This window comes from Balaenoptera musculus, chromosome 1 (genome assembly GCF_009873245.2).
Source record: "Balaenoptera musculus isolate JJ_BM4_2016_0621 chromosome 1, mBalMus1.pri.v3, whole genome shotgun sequence".
NCBI lineage: Eukaryota > Metazoa > Chordata > Mammalia > Artiodactyla > Balaenopteridae > Balaenoptera > Balaenoptera musculus.
The window spans coordinates 50,821,522-50,840,560 of record NC_045785.1 but is presented as its reverse complement, the minus strand read 5'-3'; the positions used below and the strand labels follow the sequence as shown (position 1 = coordinate 50,840,560).

Below are 19,039 nucleotides of genomic sequence, written 5' to 3'. Positions count from 1 at the left end.
TCTAGTGTATTTTCCATTTCAGCTAATGTATTGTTCATCTCTGTTTTTTTTTGTTCTTTAGTTCTTCTAGCTTTTTCTTAAACATTTCCTGTATCTTCTCGCTCTGTGCCTCCATTATTTTTCTGAGATCTTGGATACTCTTTACTGTCATTACTCTGAATTCTTTTTCAGGTAGATTGCCTACCTCCACTTCACTTAGGTGTTCTTCTGGGGTTTTATCTTTTTCCTTCATATGTGACATATTCCTCTGCCATCTCATTTTTTCTAACTTTCTGAGATTGTGGTTTCACTTCCACAGGCTGCAGTGTTGTAGTTCTTGCTTCTGCTGTCTGTCCCCTAATAGATGATGCTATCTAAGAGGCTTGTGCAAGCTTCCTGGTGGGAGGGTCTGGTACCTGCCCACTGGTGGGTGGGACTGGGTTTTGTCCCTCTAGTGGGCAGGGCCGTGTCATGGGGTATGTTTATCAGGCAGCTCTGTGTTCAGGAAGACTTTAAGTAGCCTGTCTGCTGATGGGTGGGGCTGTGTTCCTGTCCTGTTGGCTTTTTTGGCTGAGGAGTCCCAGCACTAGAGTCTCAGGCTGTTGGGTAAGGCCAGGTGTTGGGGAGAAAATGGCAGCCTCCAAGAGGGCTCACGCCAATGAGTACACCCCAGAGCTACCGCTGCCAGTGTTCTTGTCCCTGCAATGAGCCCCAGCTACCCCCCGCCTCCACAGGAGATCCTCCAATACTAGCAGGTAAGTCTGGCCTAGTCTCTTATGGAATCACCACTTTTTTCCCTGGGTCCTAGTATGCACAAGACCCTGTGTGTTATAATTATTATTATTTATAAATTTAATTTATTTATTTTTGGCTGTGTTGTGTCTTCTTTGCTGTGTGCAGACTTTCTCTAGTTGCAGTGAGCAGGGGCTACTCTTCATTGCGGTGTGTTGGCTCCTTACTGCAGTGGCGTCTCTTGCTGTGGAGCATGGGCTCTAGGCAGGCGGGCTTCAGTAGTTGTGGCACGTGGGCTCAGTACCTGTGTCTTGTGGGCTCTAGAGCACAGGCTCAGTAGTTGTGGCACATGGGCTTAGTTGCTCCGCGGCACGTGGGATCTTCCTGGACCAGGGATTGAACCTGTGTCCCTTGTGTTGGCAGACGGATTCTCAACCACTGTGCCACCAGGGAATTCCCTATAATAATTATTATAATAATTTAATTATTATAATATAATTATTATATATAATTATTCTCCAGTTTGTAGGTTGCCCACCTGGGGGTATGATATTTGATTATATCATGAGTCCACCCCTCCTACCCATCTCATTGTGGTTGCTTCTTTATGTCTTTAGTTGTAGAAGATCTTTTCTGGTAGGTTCCAGTCTTTTTCATCAATGGTTGTTCTGCAGTTAGTAGTGATTTTGGTGTGTCCGTGAGAGGAGGTGAGCTCAGGGTCCTTCTACTCTGCCATCATGGCTGCTCTCCCTGCGATCTTTTTTTTTTTTTAATTTAGGCATTTATTCCGATAAATTTCCCTCTTAGTACTGCTTTGCTGAATCCCATAGTTTCATTGTGTTTTCCTTTTAATTTACCTTGAGATATTTTTTAAATTCTCTTTCTATTTCCCATTTGATCCAGTGGTTGTTCAAGAGTATGTTGTTTAATTTCTACATATTTGTAAATTTTCCCATTTTCTTGATGTTATTGATTTCTAGTTTCATTCTGCTGTGGTAAAAAAAATAGCTGGTATGACTTTGATCTTAAATTTACTAAGACTTGTTTTGTTAACTAACATGTGATCTATCTTGGAGAATGTTCCATGTGTGCCTGCTGTTGGGTGGAAAATTCTGTGTGTATCGGTTAGGTTCATTTGGTCTATAGTATTGTTCAAGTCAGCTGTTTCTTTATTGATTTTCTTTCTGGATGTTCTATGCATTATTGAAAGTGAGACTTATTAAAGTCTCCTACTATTATTGTATTTTTTTCAATTTCCCCTTTCATATCTGTCAGTATTTCCTTTATGTACTTAGGTGCCCTGTTGGGTGCATATATATATTGCACCCAACAATTGTTCTATCTTCTTGTTGAATTGACTCTTTATCATTACATGATGACATTCTTTGTCTCTAGAGACACTTTTTGAGTTAAAGTCTATTTTGTTTGATATATGTATAGCCACTTCTGCTTTCTTTCAATTGCTGTAAGAAAGGGATATATTACATTTCTGACATCCCTTCATTTTCCAGCCTGTCCGCTTCTTTCTTGAAGATAGCGCATAGTCTTGGTTTTTCATCCATTCATTCACTCTATATCTTTTGACTGGGAAGCTTAATCAATTTACATTTAAAATAATTATTTATAGAAAAGGACTTCCTATTACCATTTTGTTAACTGATTTACTTGTCTTATAGTTCTCTTGTCCTTTTTTTTCTCTCCAACTGTCTTTGTGTTTTGTTGTTGTTGCTATTATTTGTTTTGATTCCTTTCTCCTTTTCTTTCGTGTAACTTCTCTAAGTATTCTCTGTGTGGATAACATGGGGCTTATATAAAATATAGTTGTAACGGTCTATTTAAGGTGATAACAACTCCACTTACAAACAAATCTACACTTTCGTTTCTCCTTCCCCATTATATGGTCATGTCACAATATACTTCTATTTATATTGTGTATCCAATAACATAATTTAGTTTTAGTTATTTTTAATACTTTTGTCTTTCAACTTTTTACTAGAATGAAAAATGATTTATCCACCACTGAAATAGTAATATGGAATTCTGTTTTTGTCTGTATATTTACCTTTACTAATGAGTTTCATAACTTCTCATGCTCTTATGTGGCTGTTTAATATCCTTCAACTTTTGTTTAGCTGAGAAAGTATTTTTCTCCCCTTCATTTTTGAAGGACAGCTTTATCAGGTATAGTATTCATGGTTAGCAGGGTTTGTTTATTTTTTTGCAGCATTTTGAATATATCATGCAACTCCCTTCTAGACAGCAAGATTTCTGATGAAAAATCTGCTTATAGTCTTACAGGGCTTCCCTTGTATGTAACACGTCACCTTTCTCTTGCTGTTTCAAAATTCTGTCTTTAACTTTTGACAATTTGATTATAATGTGTCTTTTTCATTTTATATTGTGTCTTTTGTGCTTCAGGGACCTTGGTGGCTATTTCTTTCCCCAGGTTTGGGAAGTTTTCAGCTATTATTTCTTCGAATAAACTTTCTTCCCCTTTCTCTCTTCTCCTCCTGGGACTCTCATAATGAATATTCTATAAGTCATTTAAGCTATCTTCTCTCTTTCCTTTTTTTTTTTTTTTTTTTGTCCCTCTGATTGCCAGTGGCCTTTTAGTTTGTCAGTGCTTTCTTCTGCTTGATCTATTCTGTTCTGAAGCCTATTTAAATTTTTTTCAGTTCAGTTGTATTCTTCAGCTCTGTGATTTCTGCTTGGTACTTTAAAAAATTTCCTTTGTTGACATTCTCACTTTGTTCATGCTTTGCTCTCCTGACCTAGGTGAACATCTTTATGACCATTATTCTGAATTCTCTGTTAGGAAAATCACAAATCTCCATTTTATTAGGGTCAGTTTCTGGAGACTTATCTTGTTCTTTTATTCGGAACGTATTTCCTTCTTTCTTCATTTCCCTTGACTCTCTATGTTGGTTTCTGCACATTAAACACCCACCTCTCTCAGTCTTCATGGACTGGCCTCATAGTATAGGAAATAAAACCTCACCAATCATCCTGGCCAGAGATCTTGGGTGCCTCTCAAACCTTTGTGCTTGTCCAAACTGCCATCTTTGTTCTTAGTGTCCCCCAGGAGAATAAAGTATGCCAAGCCCTCAGTGCCTCAAGAAGGCAAGAAAGAAGCCAGTAGCTCAAATAACAGCTAGAAAGGTTGGGGCACTAGATGAGTAAACCAATTCCTTTTCTCCTTAGTGAGAAGTTGGAAGCTGGAGTTTATCACTCACTTGCTCTGCAATGAACTTGGGAGAGGAACTGTGGCAAATTTCTACACCCTTATTCAGACCAACCACCCTTTCGAATGGCCTGCTTTGCTCTCTGTTGCCCCCAGGGTCTTAGCAAATGTTGGGTCATGTTAGGTCTCATAGACATGTGGGTTAGAAGCCTGTCCCTTGGGTAGCAGCTGGAAAGTGGGGGGGGGGGGGGTTGATGTGAAGTCCACCTCCTTCTAGAGAGAAGCTGAGGGCTTGATTTTATCACTGTAGCAGGCTGAGGGTAGGAGCTGCAGGAAGTGTCTGCACACCTGTTCAAACTCCCAAGAGACTAGTCATTGCCTGTCCTGTCAGCTCCCAGAGACAGGCAAGTTAGATGCCAGACCCTCAGGCAGCAGCTGCAAAAGTCAGAGCACTAGTATGCAGTCTAACCCTTTCTAAAGAGATGCTGAAAGCTGGGTGTTATTGGAGTGAGCTGAGAGGAGGAGGAGGAGGAGTCATGGGGAGAGCATGCAGGGACATTAAAAATTGTTGCTTTCTCTGTAGACCCTAGGGGAGAAGTACAGGCTGGGACCCATCACCTCCCAGAGACAGGCAAGTAAGACCCTCTGATAGCAGCTGGAAAAATCACGACACTTGTTGTGTAGTTCAACTCCCTCCAGGGAGAAGCTGGAGGCTTGGTTTTTTTCGCTGGAGCGAGCTAAGGGGAAAAGCCACAGGCAGTGCCCACATGCCCACTTAAGCTCTGAGAGGACTAATAATTGCCTACTCCATTATCTACCAGATGCAGGCTAGTTAGAAGGCAAATCCTCAGGCAGCAGCTGGAAAAGTCAGACTGCCAGATGTGCAGTCAAACCCTTTCCAGGGAGCAGCTGGGAGCTGAACTTTATTGCCTGCTCACTCAGCTCCTAGCCAAGGGGAACGAGCTGGGCAGGTGCTTGTACAAGGTCAAAACTGCCTTATAGTTCCTTGAGGTCCCAGGGAACTAGCAAATGCCAGGACCTATCAGCTTCCAGAGATGGGTGAGTTAGAAGCTAGTCCTTCAGGTTGCAGCCATAAAAATTGTGATGCTAGATGTTTGGCCCAAAGCCTTCATTCCTCAGGTTGAAGAAGGTAGTTGAGGGTTTCCTCCCATTTGCCAATTGCATGGCACATTGCTGGGGTGGGGTTTATGGTGAGAGGGTATCAGCATTTCCTACCTTTTTCAATGTGGGTGTTTTCTTAGTCACCCAGTGTGTAGGAGTCTTTCTAGTTTCTGGATTTTTCTCAGAAGTACTGATACATGTGAAGCAGTTTATTGAGTCTATGGGTGGAAGATCTTTTGCCTATTCAGATATTCCTTCCAATGCACCCCCTGATCTCTTCAGAGCATCTTGAGACTGGATTTCTAAAGAAAACATTGTGTCCATCAGCAATTCTAGTGCAGCTAGTACATATTTACTAACTAACTGTGTGGAAGATACTGTGCTGAGTGTTGTGAGGGAAGCAGAGATGAACCAAATAAGGCCGGTGACCTCAAGAAACAGTGTAGCGAGACAGACACATTAAAAAAACAAAGGTAGAGCACATTAAGGTCGCTAAGACAAAGACTTTGAAAGTTTTAGAAAAATGGATCTCTCATCTTTTTTGAGAAATCCCGGAAGAATTTATGGGGTTCTATTGCTAAAGGAAAAAGGGGAGAAAGAATGGATATAGTCACAGTCTTTGCCAAAAAAAACCCAGAAACATTCTGGATTCCATGATAATGCAAATTGGAGACATAAAAGAGCACACCAAAAAAAAAATCATGTTTACACATCTTATCATTCACCAAAAAAAAAAAAAAAAAAAAAACAAATGAAAAAAATTAGAATTATTTGTTCTTTACCAATCTAAATATTTAAGTCCTTTATTTAAAGCAACAAATAAATGTGCACTTGTACCCACTAAAAATTCATCATATCAGACACAGAATCAGAAAGTTTATTTACTTTAAAACATTTGACAAGTATTGTTATTGGACAATCATTTATTTAAAATAATATACTAAATACAAAAATAAATCAAGTATTGCTTCTATTTTTCAAGTGTCAAAGTCTTTGCCATAGAAAATAGAAAGAACCTTTTATAAACTAAAAATTACATTTAAGCTCCATCAAGTTTAATAACTGCACACGATTTCCTTTTATGTTTGTGCTTTACAAATTTCCATACTACTTCTTTGCAAGGTACAGGTTCACAACAAGAATGTATGCATACAACCATATACACGCATTTTTACATAGGAATGTTTCTCATTAAATATACATATAGAGAACCTAACACAGATAGTACTGTGGCCTAAAAGCCAACCCACTGGGCCACATGTGCCACTATACAGCAACAGGTGTAGATGCAGAAGCATTATTTGACATTCAAATGAGCACTCCAGTTATCAAAGACGATGACATCTGAGTAAGGGCTACTCAGTTTCCTTATCAGAGAGATAAATGCTGTATTTCTCTTCCCTGGTATACGCACTCAAGCCTCACAACACAGACATGTATAAATCATGGTTCAAGATGAATATTTATAATGCTTTACCACCCACAGGGTGTCAATCTCACTACATTAACCAGATGTGGAAAAGACTCTCACTTCTGATCAGTTCCTGAATTTCCATATGATTAATCACAATAATACAGAACTTTAAATTACATTAGTAATTTATTAGTATAAATACATATTGAGCATTTAAAATTCTACCAACTAGAAAAGTGATAAATCACAAAATTTGCTTTTTCTCTATATAGGAAAAAGAATCTAGCCTTACATCCTTATTCAGAAATTGCATGAATTTTTCAGAAATTCCAAATATAATGATTGAAAATTTATAAGCAATTGAACTGTGAAAATACTAATTTATTGAAATTGATGTTTTACAATAAATTTCATTAAAAGGGAGCTTGAAGAGCTTGTGAAATCTCAATTATAAGCAAGTAGTAAACACCAAAGGAGCAGATGTCTTACATTGACCAAAATGTACCAAAATGCTATAATATTTAGAAAATTTTAATTAGCATGCTAAAATATTTTCAAAGGCTTATTTCATTTCACTAAAAGTCACAGGCAAGCAGAGACTACAATAATACAGGAAAATGAAATCCAACAATATAATTGTACCAGTAAAGAACACCAAAATCTAAGAGGTAGTCAAAAGAAGTAACCCTGATAAAATATCCTGACAGATGCTCCCTAATCTCAGAGACCCAAATATAGTATGAAATTCTTATATTTTCAGTGATTAGAAAACATTTATTGGTATAGAATCTAAAAACCAAGTATCTAAATGAATAATACTGTAACTGGAACAATACTCATATTTGCAAAAAAAAAAAAAAAACTAAGAATAAAATCTAGAACAGATGTCTACTGCCAGTTTCTGCAAACAAAGTTTTACTGAAATATAACTACACCCATTTAATTTACATATTGTGTATGGCTGCTGATTTTATACTTACAGCTGAGTCGAGTACTTGCAACAGATCATATGGCCCACAAAAACCTAAAATACTTACTAAAACATTGACCATCTGTCCCTTTACAGAAAGTTCACTGACCCGTGGTCTAGACATATGCTGATAGGTATGTAGTTCTGAATAGCACTGGAAAGATTATGTCACAACATAAGGTATTCAACCATAAGGAATGTAAGATACTAGTTACATCATAATTCAATTACTTTTCATATCTGAAATCGTCCTAACATTTTTCTTTTTTTCATTTTTGTGGTCTAACATCAATGAGTGTTTCCAAGTTATTATAAAAGGATTTAGTACTACACTGTCCAAGAAGATTCTGCAATGATGAAAGTATTTTATATCTGCACTGTCCAATACTGTAGCCACTAGCCACATATGGCTATTGACCATCTGAAATGTGGCTAGTGCAACCAAAGAACTGAATTTTTAATTTTAATTAATTTAAATTGCCAATGTGACTTTTGGCTACATTATTGGACAGCACAGATTTAACTAAACTAAATTAAAATTCCAAAGTGTGACTCTTAAAAATGACCAAAAATAATAGAGTAATGCCTTTGAAAAAAAGAGCTTTGGGCAGAAATGAACTGAATACCATAAACTCAAACAAAGACAAATTCCTTAATTAGTAAGCAAGATAAAACTGATTCCAAATTGTTCCTCTACTTCACTATCTCTCTTCAGTGAAGAGGCAAAACTACTAATGCATCTTTTTTTTTTAGCAGAAACCCTGATAATTTTATGCTTAAAAGTAATAATAATTGTAATCTTCATTAATTATATTAAAATAGTGTGAGCATTTCACACGAAGTATATTTTTTAGCTTGCTTCCCATCAGAAAGTCATCTCTTAAAGTCAGTTCATTTCTATACCCTTAACATTTCAACCATGCTGTACAGAAACCTTAGTTTATAGTAGGTACATATGAGAACTCTGACCTCTTCTAAATCTGCAAAATTGCCAAGTAGTCACTTCTACTATGGAGAAGTCATTTTAACAGTCCAATCTTCCAAATGTTATATATTCCATTACATGATAAAATATACCCATTCAGTGACAGAATTAGAGGACAGAGGTAATGCCTTGTGTAGGTCAAGTCAAAAAATATAACTCTTGTATAGTTCTCCACATGCCTACCTTGCAACTATTTTTTTTTTACATGTACCAAAACAATAAAATAGATGTATTTTTAGATTACATATTACCGATTACACATTGCAAATTAGTTACTGGTACAACTGAAAACAAACTAAAATATACAAAGTCAATTTGAAATAATATAATACTCTCAAAAGACAAATGTTTGAGATTTTTGCCTTATTATATCTTCCAATTATTCACATGTGCTTCCCCAGATAGCTAATTCCACATTCTGTTTTCAAAATCAGCTGGCAAGACTAATTTTATGCATTTTGATTTTAAAATCGCTGATATCCAGAATCATACACTTCTTTTCCAACCTGGTAGTTAGCTGAAAGATACAAAATATTTTAAGGGCACTTCTGTTTATGTGTTCTTTTGCAGTTTAATCAGATGTCGTAGCAGGAACTTTAACAGAGAGATTTCTTCTGGTGCTGGTGATGTGCCGCTGCTGTGCTAGGAAAGACCGGGCAGGAGCACAAGCCCCTGTGTCTTTGTAAGCACCACTGCCGCTCACGAGTCTAGATTCCATCCCTAATTTCTGGAATGCTAGACTCTGAACAAAAATAAACAAACAACATGACTATGTAGAGTTTTCAAAGTGCTTTCCACATATACAAAGTCATTTAATCCTCAAAACAATTATAAAGCTGGTGTTTTCCTCATTGTTATAGAAAAATTAAGGGTTCAGGAGCTACACTGCACGTGATAATGCCAGTAAGAAAGGAGAAAACAAAGGCATAAATCCCTGTTTCTCTATTTTGACCCATTAAATGTGAAATTGTTAAAAACAGTAGCTTAAAATAATGCTCTAGAATTAAGCTTAATTATAACAATAGAAAAAAGTCTCAAGGCAAATTTTTGTGTTGGGGCCATTACTCCAGCCATTATGAGCAGACACAGCACAAGAGAAAAGCTTAGGATCAATGGTTCTTGAAGTGTGGTCCCTGGATTAACATTTGCACAACTGGGAATTTAAAAGTGCAAATTATACCTGTGGATTCTACCCAGACCTACTGAATAAGAAGCTCTGCAGGTAAGTCCAATAGTTTGTGTTTTAACAAGTCTTCTGATGCATGCTAAAGTTTGAGAATCACAGAATAGTTCAAATTTACTATGGTCTAGCTATATATCAGTATGTGACAAATTATTGTAGTTGTGGCTATTGGGTTTCTTACTAAGGGAAGAAGTCACTACTCCTCTCTCACTAGATCACATAAAGTGATTTTACTGAACTTAGCTTCACTGGTAACTAGTACAATAGACAACAATATTGTAAATGCTCAAAATATATGGGTTGAAAAATGATTAAATAATGCATTATTTGGCTCTCATATCTTTGATGATTTATATATCAAGAGGCCACAGAACAACAAGGAAAATAATACATTGTCCCTAATCTTAACCAGGATGGCTAACCCATGAAGGAGGGTTCTGGGGACACCTCACATAATCTCTTTCAAGGCCTTGCTAAATTAAGCCAGACTTCACCAAATAGAGAAGGGAGGGAGAAAACACAGACAAAAAGTATGATGACATGAAAGAAAAAGGCATGTTTGAGGATGGAGAACCAGTTCTTCACGGTGAAGCACAGGCTTCACATGTGGAGAGTCTATAAACTGATATTCTCTCATACTAAATAAATGGCAGCTAAGGTAGATAATGGCTGTGTTATTATCTATGCTAGCTGATTAGAATACTCAAAAGAACCATATACATCAGGAAATGCTACTCTTGAAAACACCCCACCATACTAAGGGTGACAAAATAAAATATATCAAATTATTTTATACTACTTTCTCCGTGTTAGGACAGATAGACAACTCTTAAAGAGCAGTGTCTGGATAAAAAAAAGAAAATACAACAAAGGACACACTGAGAGGCTTTAGGGATGTTAAAATGCACGCTGAGTACTAGAAGCACTTAATTTTGCATTATACAGATATTTGTATTTCAACAGAAACCCTTTATGAAGCACAAATTAAATGTTTTGGCTCAAGGCGATTTTAAAAATGTTTAAGAACTGTATGAGTGCTTCATGTGCATTAACTTAAAGGTTGGTGAATCATGAAATCAATTTAGTGGTTTTGAAAAAGTCAAAATCAACTAAAAATATTAAAATATAAAGTAAATTTGGATTATGACCAACATTTAAAAAAAAAACCAAGAGAATATAACAGAAAACACCTGAGTGCAACACACACAGTCAAGGTAACTTTGTTCAGTTATACATAAACATGAACACATACGGTATAAAGTATATTTCCTTCTGTGGTTCATGGTCAAAATGTTTGATAAACACTGTTCTAAACATTGATTCACTGGCTAAATTTCAACTCACCTTATTATACCAGGCAGAAACAATGAGTTTTTCTTCATAATCACGGAATTTTGCTACTTTACATTCACTCTGGAAAAAGATATGAGGACTATTAAAATCCCAAAAATAAACCCAAATTACTGAAAATGGAATATTTTTTTCACTATGCCCATGATCAAGAGAATGTGAAGAATGCATTGTGAGGCACAGAAAGTATACAAATTGTAAAGCTGAATCATGGGAAATGCATGCCCAGCACCTTTAGGAAAGAATAAGATTGTGACTAATAAATCTTTATTTTAGGAATTGTACTGGTAGAACAGATATTAAACAATAACAAACAAGAAACGAGTGATTCTTATGCTACTGTCCCCTATATCTAGAGAAAAAAAGTAACAACTGGCTTAGGTGACAAAACAAAGAGTCAAAACTAAGGAGAAAAAGGATGTAGGGAAAAATACCCCAGAAAATCCTTTAAAATTTCCTGTAAAGCTTAGCACAAATTGTTCTCTCTCAGTCCTTGGTGACTGTATGCTAGACTGCCCAGGGCCCTATCTGTGTGCCATCCTAGAGACTGACGTTCATGTCTTAATTACTCTAATAAAGCTGATTTTGTACATGTTGTGGAGCGCCAGATATAGGTGGCATCTAAAACATTTGAATGTTCCTACAGCAAGATGCTCATGGTACGAAAAGCATACAGGAAACAAAGGAGGTAAGATGCCCATCTTCTCGCTCACATCCACTCCAGACAGAGACTGCCCGAGAAGGATGCAGACAGAATAACGTCTGCTATAAACATTAGTTTTCTCCTTTTTACTTTTTGCAGTGTGTGTACAGATAAATACACATGAATTAAAGGCCCATATGCTGTGACTTAACTGAAGATTTTCCTCAGAGCCCTATATTAGAGGCACCATTTTGTCATTACACTTGTAAGGGAGCTACATTTCAAGTATCAACACTGGTGCACATTCTCATTGGCTTTCACTGGGAAGTGAATATTCAAAGCAACTTAGAGTTCATAGGTTATTCAGTTCAAGTCCCATTATTTTACAGATGAGGAGACTGAGGACCAGAGAGGAGGAGTGATAACTTTAAGACAAGTTAACAGTAAAGCTGTAACCTTGGCTTCTGATTTATGTGGTATTTAATGCTGGGGGTACAGAGATATGATACAGCCTCTGCCCTCAAGACACTCTGACACATGCCATAAAGAAAAATGCTATTGTGGGATGAATTCATGAGTTCAAAGTACATGGAGTCACTATAAAGAGACAACTAACTTTGCCTAAGATATACAAGGAGAGCTTTATAAATGGGAGATATTGGAGCTGGATCCTGAAGAATGAATAGTATTTCTTCAGAGAGACACTTCTATCCAGTGCTTTTTTACAACACTTGACATGGCCTGGACAAACACTTATAGCAAGTGCACCATAAGGCTGGTGTGTACTCTGTATATGAAAGTCTTTAAAGCTTTAAATAAATTATTTCCACCACAGTCTCTATCTACTGGCTCAGAAATAATATGAAGAAAATGGTAAATGAATATAGTGTATTTCCCTGAAACATAACCTTCCTAGTTGATTTATTGGGAGAAGAAAAGTAAAGAAGAATCTGGTTAACTGAGTATAGTACCTTTTTAAAAAGGTGAGTTTTGTTTTTGGTTTTTTTTTTAAATGAACTCTCATCCACATAATATTAAAAGGAGCATGATGGCAGGACTCTACTAGAAAGAAGGGCTACTATATGATTGGCTGTTACAGAGGGAGAGACATACACCGCAGCAAGATACATAAACTCGTAGAGGCCCATCTTGCGGGCTTGTGAGACGCTTTGTAATAAGCATGCTGCGTGCTAAAACATGACACTGCTAACTTCTAAATTCTTGTGAAATTTGATCATTAATGGCAAATACTGACAGCAGTTAATTATATATTGACAGAATAATTAAGAGGAGATATATGAATATGGAAGTTTTACCTCCAGAATCTCAATTCTTCTCTCTTTCTCTGCCAACTGCTTTCTAAGTAGCATTATTTCAGCTGATGCTGGATTTAATTTGGGGTCTAAAGTTTTTATTACCTGTTTAAAGGGAAAAAACAAATCTCTTATGTTCACTTTATCTTGTCAAATACTAAAATAAGAACACAGTGTGTAAAATCTGTGTAAAGTGGAACATTATCCAGAAAGTGATCCAGGAACTAACTATAACTTGTTTTACATTCTAATTTGAGTAACAAAAATAACATTCTACAGACTAGAAATGGTATAAAAATTCAGTACAAAAATGGGAAGATACCCATCCCCAAATCAAATTTCCTTCTCCAGGCTCAGTACTCAGAAATAGTTACTTAGCCTTATCAAGCTTTGAGCACTGAGGTCTTGAAATAACGCTTTTCTACCTTTAACTTGAATCAGATAAATTAAAACATTTTTTTTAAATTAATTAAAATGAATTCAATAGTTATATGGGAACTTGCTAACTGTACAAAGTAGGAGTAACTAACACACAAAAAAATTCTTCGCAACAATCTTTTACTACTATTATCTAGTTAGATGTAATTCAATATATGATAAATATAATAGACATTGATGATTTTGTCTGTAAATTCTAGAGTATTCAATCATATCCATGTAAATTACCAAATGTAAGCAAAAACAAAGTTTGATCAGAATGTTGTTCAGAGACTGAACTAAACTATGTAGTCAGCAGTATGGTAGCAAATCAACTCAGAAATATTAGGTATAAATTACAAGCAAAACAAGTTTACAATAATAAGGTCATCTGTATCACATAATTACAAATCTATTTTAAAAGATCTAAAATTTAATGACAAGAAAATTTCATCTATGTTTATAGAGGTAAAGAAAAAAGACTAGAAAGTAATATCCCTAAACATTACTGTGGTTCACTGAAAACGATTCACTGCTAAACGTGGCAGGCACTGTGGCAGATGGGGCTGCAGCAGTTTACCAGAGTCAGGGCAACTGACTCTTATGAAGTACCTCCCCTTATGAAGTACACATTGTAAAAGCAGACACATTAGTTTTTAAATCATAATTTAATTACAAAGAACACATAAAAATTGGTTGCCTCTAAGTGCTAGAAAGTATGGTTGTGACTTTTCTATATTTTCTGAGCTTTCTATCATGTACGTATGTTACTATTTTAACCTCTCCCCTGAAATAGTGTAAGGGTAAAAAATGAAATCATGTTTACCAAAAAAGCAACTATTTTTTAAATGATAATATTTGATGATGGCAAGAATACAGTATTCATTGTCATTGCTTTGTCTAATTAGTTATAATACTTTTAGAATATCATGTAGAAATACATGTCAAGCATCTTAAAAATGTTCTTATCCTTTGACCCAAAAACTTTGTTTGGCATTAACCTAGGAACAAGATTAACATAATAAACCAAAATAAGGGGAAACTTTCTGTATAAATATATTTCCCATAGCATTATTTCTAGGAGCAAAAAAGAAAAAGACATGGAAACAAACTGTTTCCAACAATAGGATGTTGACTAAGTAAACAATGATATATCTACTCAACTGAAAGAATATTATGTAGCTAACTCTTTAATTTTGCAGTCTGCTCCATACACAAGTGTATTGTTTGCTGCTGTATTCCCAGTGCTTACCATAACAGGTGCTCGATAAATATGAAGCTACATTTATATAACATGAGGACATTAAGTTTAAAAATACAAATCGCACGATCAAAATCATACGTGATACGATCATACAAATTGCGTGTGTGGGTGTGTTATGGTAAACAATCACGGAGATAATAGGCACTGAAAAAAATGCACTGTTAACAGCAGTTGTCTCTGGGAACCTTTCAATAAATTTTCTACTGAAAGCATTTACACACTTGTAACAGAGACACTGAACTGTGGCAGACTGCCCCGATGTTTTAGCAAGTCGGCCTCCTGAAGTTGGGTGCAGCCACGTGCCTGAGTTCTGCCCACTGAAATGCAAGGGAAGAGATTTACGCCAGATCCATTACGTATGTCCCATACGATCTCGGCTGTCTTCCCTCCTCTGTAGCTAGACAACGTTGAGTAAATCTGAGAACCCCTTAGTGAAGAAGGCTGACCCTTTGTCAGTCGGGGGCTCTGAATGACTGCATAGAGTATGGCCCCTCCCACACTGACCACTGAACTTCGTGTGATCAAGAAGGGAACTTCTATCTTGCTAATAAGCCTTGAGATCTTGGGGCATACCTGTTGCTGCAGGTACTATTTACACCTTAATAAATAAAAAACTTAAACATAAAAAGGGAAGACATGTTAGCAGTATTTTAAGGCTCTGTCATAAAATTCTCTTCTTTTATTCAGTAACTAGAAAAGGGCACATTAACATTCTCTGAGAATACTTACAGTTAATTAGGAAAATATATTCATGGAAATAAAAGATTTTATGAGAACAGTACTTACAGATATTGAAGAAAAAGTATGAAATAAGGAAAAGAATAATTAGTCTGGTGAACATTTAGACTGATCTTTAACTGTCTAATACAGACTTAATGCTAAAACAATTTAAACAAGTTTGCAAAGCTCAATTTTCACAAAGGCAAATGTTCACTGTAAGAGCTAAAGATTACATACCTTACAGTAGTCAGTTTCTCTATATGAGGTCACTACAATCAACATTTAACTGTCCCTATGAAGCCATGTGTAGTATTTTCTGATGCTGATGAGTGAGAGGGAAAGAACATGAGGACTGAGGTGGAGATGCACCAAGAACCTGACTGGCAAGGCAGGGTAGTGGGGAGCAAAGCAATGTGACATAGATCCAAGAAGAGGTGGGATAGGCCCAATTAGAACCCAAGTCACAAAGACTAAAACCCTGAAAGATAAGCCACTCACATTTCTTGCTTTCTCTAAGTACATTTTGTATCTTTCCTCCATTGCTTTCATATCTTCATCTTTCTTCTGAAGAGCAGCTTCAAGTTCGTTGATCTTTTGTACTGTTATTGAAAAGAAAATGAAACGAGCAATTTAAAATACTCCCTCCTCACATAAAAAAATTATATTTTCTAAAGACTGATAATGAGAACTTAGAAGAGAAACATTTTATTTCTTCTTTGTAGTCAATTCTTATCTAAAACTTTTGAACTACACCCAATATATCCCCGATCATTTTGTATTATTTTTTCTTAAAAAATATCTCTAATCTGCTTTACTGAATTATTTTTCTCCCTTCTATCAAGTATTTCATTGAGCAAATACACCTTACAATGTAAGCACAACCATCACAAAATAAAGCATTCTTTCTACAAGTTTGAAGTTCATTTTAATCTGATTATAAATTATTTTATTTACACTTCCATAGTATTAATTTTATTATATTTTACAATGTTTGATACTCCTATATATCAATCAGGTCATTTTATTAGATTTACCTTTTTTTTTGCTTTAGGATATGATCATTTATTAATTACTTAAATCACTAAAAATTATTATGATTCTTATTTGCGATGTCCGTATCTGCATTGCCTGAAGACTTATATACACAGTTCTTGCATCCTTCAACTAAAAAAGTCAAGTCTTTACATAAAGTCTGATCCAGGTTTTTACAAATACCTACCATTCTGGTTTACATCTGGCTGGAGGTCTTCAATGAGCTCTTGTTTCTTCTGTAATTCTTCATGGACCTCTGTTAGTTTTTCCCTAAGTAGTGGAAAGAGCATGGAGCTTTGGAGCCAAACAGACCTAAGAATGAAAACTGGTTTCTGCCACATAACATTTGTGGACTGTGGGCAAGTCACTTTCTGATCCTTAGTTTCTTCATCTGTGAAATGGGAATAATACCTGACAAATATTCTAGGGGTTGGTTATGAGGATGTAAACTGCCTGACACATGGTGAGTGCCAAAAATTTTACAGTTTTCCCCTTGCCACCCTTGCTTCCTAAGAAGGTTAAAGTAAATATTTTATAGGTTAAACATCCCACACTTCCACATAATCTAGTTGTGCAGGTGTCTGCTTTATAAACTCTTCAAATGACACTAGCGATTAAAAAAATGTAGGAGATTGGGATCATGAGCAGGTAGGCTGACCCTTTTACCATGTTTTTCTTTTCACTTTTGGTGGCAGTGGTGAACAATGAATTGGCATCAGGGTTTTTACTTTTAATAAACAAAATCAGAAAAGGATATTAATAACTTCAGAAGCTTTTAAAACCCTTCCCCTCTCATATTTGAAATGAATATCAGTTTTACTTACATATGAGCTTCCAACTTCTGCTTTAGTTTGCTGGACTATAAAAATTAGAAAAAGTTGCTGTAAGATAACTATTGTGACAAATAAGTTTTCCAGACATTGAAATCTCTTTACCTCCTTTTGAAGGGATACAATATAAAATTATAAATGTTTTAAAAATTTGTATTTCTAATAACATACTTTTAAAAACAGAAGATTTTAGGTATATTCTTACTTCAAAGAAGAAAGGGAAAGAGAATAGGAAATTAAATTAGGAAGAGTAAGTATAATAGCAGAAAGAAAAATACTTCATATTTTTGAATACAATGAAAATAAAATTTGAACTCGAAGGAAAATAGCAAATGCAAGCTGAATGTGATATATTGAGGAGTATCAAACATTTAAACTCCTAAAGAATCATCCATCTAAAACACAAATTTTAAGATTTTAGACCTTCACTAAAGAATAGACTTAATGAACAAAAATAATTATCTCTATAATAAAACTTTATCATTATAAATGCAAGCACTTTCAATATTAACATCAAAATGAAGCAATTGGATTTGTTAAAAAATAAAATTTAAAACACGAAATTTCCTCTTTAAAAGAACAGGAATTTAGATTGCAATGCTAGTTCTGTATCATCTACCAAATAGTTTGAAGAGTTTAAAATATATAATCTAAAATGTAATTTGGACACCAATAAATTTTTTTAAAAAGATAAATTTAAAATCCTTAAAACACTGCAATCCAAAATGTACTACCCCAAAATGATCCCATTAAAAAAATTTTTTTAATGTGGCTTAAAAAAATTTGTATTAGAGAGGTTACAATACCGTATATATGCACATATGAGATGCCGCCATGCATGAGACGATTTCTATTTTCCAAGCCCCCAGGGAAAAAAGAGAAAATCATATAAAGCATATAAAAGACAGAAAGGAAACTCAACCCTTTCAAACTTCCTTTTCATCTCTTTATTTACTCTCCCTCATCAATACAAGTATAGTTACCTAACATTCTATCCAATCAATATCTAACACACATCTAGCCCTATCTTTTTTTTTTTTTGGAACAGAAAAAGTTTTATGGAAGGGCCAAGCAAGGAGAATGGGCAGCTTATGCTCAAAAAGCCTGAACTCCCTGATGGTTTTCAGGGAAGAGTTTTTATAGGCAAAGTTTTGAGGGAGGGCTGCAGGGTGCATGACCTTTCTCTGATTGGTTGGTGGTGAGGTAACAGGGAAGTGCTCTAGAAATCGTGTGCTCAGCCTCAAGTTACCATCCTCCACCTGGGTGGGGATCTTAGTTCCTGTAGAAGAACTCAGAGATACATTGTTATGTACATCCTTTGAGGAGGAACCAGGACCATGCTTCATCTGCACTGTTGTTTCTTGACTGCTTCTCCTCTGTTTCTGCATTCCCTCCCTTCCCTAATTAGTAACTGTTTGAATCTGCCCTTTAGAACTCAGGGAAGGTCTAGGAGGCCAAAGCCTTTTTCCTTAAAACATGAAATGGGAGACAGAGAAAGACTTTTGCACCCAGGAGGACCCTACAGGGTCCCGCTCAGTTTCAAGCATGCTTATTGGGATCATTGTTTCTAAGCCTTTTCCATGAGCAGAGCTAGGAAATATGCACACACACACATACACAATGCACATACACAACATACTTTTTTGTATGTAGGTTACAGTCAATAAAAAGGGCTTTTTGTTGAAATGAACATTTTGTCCTTCATTTTGCTTCCTAGACTCCCAATAGCATAGCCCACTGAGGAGCTATTGGCACAAAGCCCATTCAGTATTTTGAAGTCTTTGTGGAGGAAGAAAGCAGTTCTTCAATTTGAGTTTATGGATCCAACTCCCATTTCAATGTTGTTCCTTTTCTCTCTCATATATTAGTTCAAAAAAATCTCTGCTCATCCATACCATTTTACA

At 35.9% G+C, this 19,039-nt stretch overlaps 2 protein-coding genes across 4 annotated transcripts in view; one reads left to right on the top strand and one right to left on the bottom strand.

Moving 5' to 3' along the window:
• Positions 1 to 19,039, top strand: part of LOC118895900 (cytochrome P450 2J2) — a 130,766-nt gene that overhangs the window by 69,960 nt on the left and 41,767 nt on the right. The window lies entirely within an intron of this gene.
• HOOK1 (hook microtubule tethering protein 1) overlaps positions 7,662 to 19,039 on the bottom strand; it is a 62,450-nt gene continuing 51,072 nt past the window's right edge. For 2 of the 3 annotated variants that reach the window (XM_036853446.1, XM_036853458.1), the window contains exons 17-22: positions 17,130 to 17,164; positions 16,493 to 16,575; positions 15,772 to 15,872; positions 12,876 to 12,977; positions 10,911 to 10,979; positions 7,662 to 9,125 (exon numbers count right to left, since the gene is read on the bottom strand). In XM_036853446.1, coding sequence (XP_036709341.1) covers positions 8,955 to 9,125; positions 10,911 to 10,979; positions 12,876 to 12,977; positions 15,772 to 15,872; positions 16,493 to 16,575; positions 17,130 to 17,164 — 561 coding nt within the window. In that variant the 3' untranslated portion in view covers positions 7,662 to 8,954. The remainder of the gene's footprint in view (positions 9,126 to 10,910; positions 10,980 to 12,875; positions 12,978 to 15,771; positions 15,873 to 16,492; positions 16,576 to 17,129; positions 17,165 to 19,039) is intronic. The other variant, XM_036853451.1, reaches the window with a different exon arrangement.